General features: G+C 50.6%; 1 protein-coding gene across 6 annotated transcripts in view; it reads right to left on the reverse strand.

Moving 5' to 3' along the window:
• Positions 1-759: 759 nt before the first annotated feature.
• TARM1 (T cell-interacting, activating receptor on myeloid cells 1) overlaps positions 760-6,152 on the reverse strand; it is a 33,836-nt gene continuing 28,443 nt past the window's right edge. For 4 of the 6 annotated variants that reach the window (XM_039244111.1, XM_039244106.1, XM_039244109.1 and 1 more), the window contains 3 exons: positions 3,288-3,578; positions 2,741-3,037; positions 760-1,467 (listed from right to left, as the gene is read on the reverse strand). In XM_039244111.1, the coding sequence (XP_039100042.1) occupies positions 1,292-1,467; positions 2,741-3,037; positions 3,288-3,578 (764 nt within the window). In that variant the 3' untranslated portion in view covers positions 760-1,291. Of the gene's footprint in view, positions 1,468-2,740; positions 3,038-3,287; positions 3,579-3,709; positions 3,746-6,152 lie in introns of all 6 variants that reach the window. The other 2 variants (XM_039244110.1, XM_039244108.1) reach the window with 1 other exon arrangement.

The following is a 6,152-nucleotide window of genomic DNA, read 5'->3' on the forward strand; positions in this document are numbered from 1 at the left end:
GAGCTTGATCCCATGACCCTGATAACATGACCTGAGCTGAAATCAAGAGTCAGGTGGGGCGCCTGGGTGGCTTAGTCGGTTGAGCATCCGACTTTCGCTTGGGTCATGATCTCGCGGTTCGTGGGTTCGAGCCCCGCGTCGGGCTCTGTGCTGACTGCCAGCTCAGAGCCTGGAGCCTGTTTCAGAGTCTGTATCTCCCTCTCTCTCTGACCCTCCCCTGCTCACGCTGTCTCTCTCTCTCTCTGCTAGAGATAAATAAAACATTTAAAAAAAAAAAAAAAAGAGGCGCCTGCCTGAGCCATCCAAGTGACTCCAAAACTGGATTTCTATAAGTGTATCTCCCGAGTTTTAAAAAAGGATCTAATAGTTCTAAAATAAGTATTTGTGAAAAAGAAAAGGATTATGAACAAACAACAGATCTTGAAAGTGAAAATATTATGGATAACATTTTACACCTGCATCAGACGATGAAGAAATATTGGGTACAACTCAGAAACAACTTGATGCTATGAAATCAAGAGGGAGCCTCCCGAAATTAGATAAAATGTGGAGAATACATGAAATAAAATTTAAAAGACACGTAGGATAAATAAGGAAATTTTCATACTTGATTAATTGCTAGTCCCGAAGTACAAAATAGAGAATGGAGGGTGGTCAATAATATACAGGAAGCAATGTTTTCCCTACTTGTAGATGGAATAACGTCTCCTTTGGAGGTGACTAGACACACTACGCAGCCTGACTCTGAAGTTGTAACTATGTTTTCAAGTCATCCAAGTTTATTAGGTGTGTCTTTATGCTCCATCCTGTGCTCTGCCCCAAGCAAAGCTACAGCAAGAGTAAGCCTTGTCCTCAGGTGATTCGTCACAGAGCTAGGAATGTAGGTTCCACAAGACTGTCGAGGGTCAGCAGGCCTCCATCAACACTCGTCATTCCCTGCGGTAACTGTGGAGCCGATGCCTACAGGGACAGGCCTGAGATCCGGAGAAGGAGGAAGAGGGGAAACATTTCCCCGGCCTCCTAACTCAGGTTCTCCGCCAGGGACCCCCCCCCCCCCATCCTCCAAATGAGCAATGTTGGGAACGGTCATCATAGCACTTGCTCGTTCCCTTGACCCACAAGGATTGGGGCTTCAGCTGCCCTTTATTGGGAAAGACAAATGGTGCTGAATGTTCCCACGAAGAACAGGACAGTCCCACGTGGTGGAGAAATCTCCCACCCAAAGGGCCACGTGGTGAGACGCACAGGCGGTGCCCATGGTGGAGTGTGGTGTTTGGAGAGCCCGGCGCCACTACCCCAGCGCAGGACCGGCGAGGGCGCAGCTGTGCTTCGCGGGTCCACGCGGAGACTCCAGGCCGCACCAGGCTTCCAGCACGAGGGCGCCCATAATAAGCACGACGAAGGCCGCCAGACCCAGGCGGAGGAGGTTGCCCAAGGCGTAGTCCTTCGGGGTGGCGCCTGGGGGGACTGGGAGACGGGGGCCGGTCAGCACCAGCCGGGAGAGGGGCGCCCGTCCCTCCCACGCGGGTCCGCCCGACGGGGCTCCCCCGCCCCCACGCGTGTGTCCTGGCCGGTGGTCAGCGCAGCCGCCCCGACCTTGTGATGCTGAAAACACGACGTGCGGCGGCAGGAGAGTCGTGGCGGCTCTTCCTTGGTCTTCTCGCCTTTGTCTTCTCCCTGCCCTGCTCTCTCCCTTGTTTGCTCTGCTTGCACCTTCGCGCACGTCCCTTTGCCCTTCTCCCTCCTGACACTAGGAATCAGGCTTAGGAGCAAGCCCCGGAGCCCCAAGTCGCTGCGCGGAGCGCTGAAATGATTGCACCCCGTCTTCACAGCAAAGACTTCCTGCAGCCCAAGCCCCGGAAAATTCAAGCTCGGCAGCTAAGCACCGAGCCCCCTGTGCACTTGGTTTCCACCGCAGCCACGAAGAGCGAGGGCTCGCGCGGGGCCCGCTCCTCCCCACCACCTGCGTGGGAATCTCCATCTCACACAGGCCTTGGGGGCAGAGCGCATGTGTGAGCCCATCAGCAACAACATTGCCTGGAGACAGAGTCCGAGAGGAGGGTCCCGTGGTGCCGCCCCCGAGCCCAGGATGCCCTCTGCGCCCCTCTGCGCTGGCTGCTGGGCCCTGGCTTTCTATCCACGGGGCGTTCGGCCCCCATGGCTCCCACGCACACACACCCACGGTGCCGCGGAAGCAGAGCGCGTGGCACCTGAGGAAGCAAAGTTGTGGCCAGTCACAGAAGGTCATCGCGGAAGACCCTCCGTCGGTGACACAGAAGCTGGCGGCCGGGGCAGCACCGGGTACTAGGGACCAGACGGAGGCACCGCCACGACGCTGCCCTCACCGGGATGACAGGCAAGTCTGTGTGACCCACAGGGTGACGGAAGGGACGCTGATGGTTGGCCGCAAAGGGATGGATCGTTTGCAAGAACAACTTGAGGAATTATCCAGGAATACAGAACAGCAAAGGCCAAAGACCAGAGATTAGGAAAGGGCAGGTTTACAAAGGAGATGACAGTAAAGTCAGGGGAGAAAGAATCAGAAAGTAATAGAAGAAACGCTCTCCAGGTTTAAAAAAATAATAAAAAAGCACGTCGTACACCTTAAACCAATAGTGTTATAAGTCAGTGATAGGTCCACAAAACTGGAGAAAGCAAATAAAAGAGCCAAAGTAAAAAGAAGCTGATTAAGAAATGAATTAGGTTTCTCAAACTTCCGAAAAATCCTGCAAAACCTCACCTCTCACCCGGATCTCAAGAGGCTCACTAGGCAGTGAGGTCCAGAAAGGAGCCTGGGTCTGGAAGTACACACAGCTGTAGTTCCCGGAGTCTTCGGCTGTCACAGTCTGCAGGGAGAAGTCCGTCTCCTTCCCGACTGGAGTCCGGAGCTGGATGGGCCCTGTCGCTCCCGCCTTCAGCAGAGCGAACATTATTGGCCTGAAAACATCATCAGGCCTCTGGCACTGCAGGGTCACAGTGTTTCCTGCGGTCACCTCACCCCTTTGGTGGGCTTGCAGGGAAGGTTTAGGCCAATCTCCTGCAAGAGAAGGGGGCTCTGAGGTCACGGGGAGAAGCCCAGGGTCCCCCACTCACCCTGGTTCTCCCGCTGGGGTTCCTGCCCAGTGTGGGACGCGACAGGTCCCTGGTGTCACCCTCTTTCGACTCTGACTGCGGGAAGGAGGTCCCGTCCCCACAAGCCCTGGATGCAGCGGCCAAGTCATTCTGTTGCTGTGCTTCTGCGTCTCCTCCATCCCCTGCCCTCCTCGGGTCCCTCCCCCAGGCCTCACCTGTCACCAGTAGCAGGACGACATCACTGGGTGGTGATCTCATATAGGGGAACCCGCCTCTATAGAACTCACACGTGTAGTCTCCAGCCTGGCTGTTTCTCAGGTCAGTGAGGTGAAATTCAGCCAGGCCCTCTGTGGAAGCCGGTGATCGTGAAAAACTCAAAAGAATATCTCCCTTCCTGAGAGCAAAGTCGACATCCTTAGTTGGGGCCCGACATTGCAGCGTTATGTTGCTCCCACGAGGCGCCACCGAGCTGGGCCAGGCCCTGAGGGAGGGCTTGGGAAGGGGTTCTGGAAGGAAGCAAATCGGGGACGGGAATTGGTGCCCTTGCCCGCTGTCAGGAAACCCTTTTAAGGAAAGAGAAGGGATGTGAGGAATTTGGAGCAAAGGAGAGGGAGGGTTTAACTGGAGGAATGCTCACCATCAGTCTCCCTGCTTCCTTGGCCAGCGCACAGCCCTGCAAGAGAAAGTCTGTCCTGAAACCTGAGTCCCTGTCCCCATGGGGCTGCCGCTGAGACGGGACCCTGGAGGGCTAACATCTGGAGAGTTTTGTTTCCCCACGGTGGATGTGCCCTCAGCATCTACCCCATTTTCCCCCAAAGGTCTCTTGTGTGGATCCCACCTGCCCCAGGGGCTTTCCCAGCTTCACAAATGTCAGCAAGCCTCTGGATTGTCAGCTTCTGTCATGGATAGATTCTTGTATTTCTGTCAGGCTGTGTTACAGTTCGTGGACCACCCCGCCCTCCCCCACCCCCCCACGCACACAGACACTCACCTCACTGTGGATGTAGAAGGCAGGAACCCTGAGAAAGATCAGGAAGCATTGGACTTGAGTGTGACCCTGGGCCACCTCGGATCTTGTCTGTGACCCTAAGTGGGCCTGACAGTCTGCAGACAGCCTCACCTGAGCCCAAAGAACTCCCTCCCCCCATGCTGAAGGCTTCTCTGTGCCTTGAGTGACAGAAATTAAGGTAGATACCATTTGGCTGTAACTAAGAGAGCTCATAGAAGTTTATGGAACACAGGCGCACCTGGGTGGCTCAGTTGGTTGAGTGTCTGACTTTGGCTCAAGTCATGATGTCCTGGTCTGTGGGTTCGAGCCCCGCATTGGGCTCTGTGCTGACAGCTCAGGGCCTGGAGCCTGCTTCAGATTCTGTGTCTCCTTCTCTCTTTGCCCCTCCACCGCTCACACTCTGTCTCTCTCTCAAAAATAAATACATAAAAAGAAGGAGGAGAAGAAGAAGTAGAAGTGGAAGAGGAAGAAGAAGAAGAAGAAGAAATCCATTGGCTTGAAAAGAAATTTGCAAGTGACAGTGACTATGTGTGTCTCTGAGTGTCACAGACACCCTGCCGTTAATGCCCAAACATAGACACCGTTTTGTCTCAGTTCTATGATCTCTGGAAAAATAACAGCATCCCTTTTTACAGAATTTATTGGAAGAGAACGATTGCTCTAACTCAACAGATACTTAAGAGATTTCCTCCTTTTTTTAAAATTTTTTGCCTGTGTGAACTAGTTTGTGTCTTAGACATGAAAAGAGGGAAGTTAACAGGCCTTTGTGCTAAAATGGCATGGACAAATAAGAAATATTACATTCCATGTTTGGGGAAAAAAGTGATAAACAGACAAAAAGTGAAAAGACCCAAGCGTCCAGCAAATGATAAAGAAAAGGCTTGTGGTCTGTACAGACAGTGGAATACTATTCCACCATTAAAAGTGGGTTGAGACACACTCACTACCAAAATTCACACGGGAAGAGATAGAAAATCTGAACAGACCCATAACTAGTGAAGAAATCGAATCAGTGACCAAAAATCTCCCACAAATAAGAGCCCTGGACCTGATGGCTTCCCTGGGGAATTCTACCAGACGTTTAAAACAGAATTAATACCAATTCTCCTCAAGCTATTCTAAAAAATAGAAATTGAAGGAAAACTTCGACTCATTTTATGAAGCCAGTATCACTCTGATTCCCAAGCCAGACAGAGATCCAGCAAAAAAAGAGAACTACAGGCCAATATCCTTGATGAATACAGATGCAAAAATCCTCAACAAGATCCTTGCAAATCGAATCCAACAGCACATGAAAAGAATTATCCACCAAGATCAAGAGGGATTCATTCCTGGGTTACAGGGCTGGTTCAACATTCGCAAATCAATCAATGTGATACATCACATCAATAAAAGAAAAGATAAAAACCATATGATTCTGTCAATAGATGCAGAAAAAGCATTTGACAAAATACAGCATCCCTTCTTAATAAAGACTCTAGAGAAAGTAGGGATAGAAGGAACCTACTTAAACATCATAAAAGCCATCTATGATAAGCCTTCAGCTAACATCATCCTCAACGGGGAAAAACTGAGAGCTTTCCCCCTGAGATCAGTAACACGACAGGGATGTCCACTCTCACCACTGTTGTTTAACATAGTGCTGGAAGTCCTAGCATCAGCCATCAGACAACAAAAGGAAATCAAAGGCATCAGAATTGGCAAAGAGGAAGTCAAACTTTCCCTCTTCGCAGATGACATGATACTCTACATCGAAATCCCGACAGACTCCACCAAAAGCCTAGAACTGATCCAAGAATTCAGCCAAGTTGCAGGGTACAAAATCAACGTACAGAAATCGGTTGCGTTTTTATACACCAACAATGAAGCAACAGAAAGAGAAATCAAGAAACTGATCCCATTCACAATTGCACAAAAAACCATAAAATACCTCAGAATAAACCTAACCAAAGATACAAGAGATCTGTATGATGAAAACTATAGAAAACTAATTAAGGAAATTGAAGAAGACACAAAGAAATGGAAAAACATTCCATGCTCATGGATAGGAAGAATAAATATAGTTAAGATG

The sequence above is a fragment of the Hyaena hyaena genome, unplaced genomic scaffold (genome assembly GCF_003009895.1).
Source record: "Hyaena hyaena isolate Hyena2069 unplaced genomic scaffold, ASM300989v1 scaffold_235, whole genome shotgun sequence".
Classification (NCBI taxonomy): domain Eukaryota; kingdom Metazoa; phylum Chordata; class Mammalia; order Carnivora; family Hyaenidae; genus Hyaena; species Hyaena hyaena.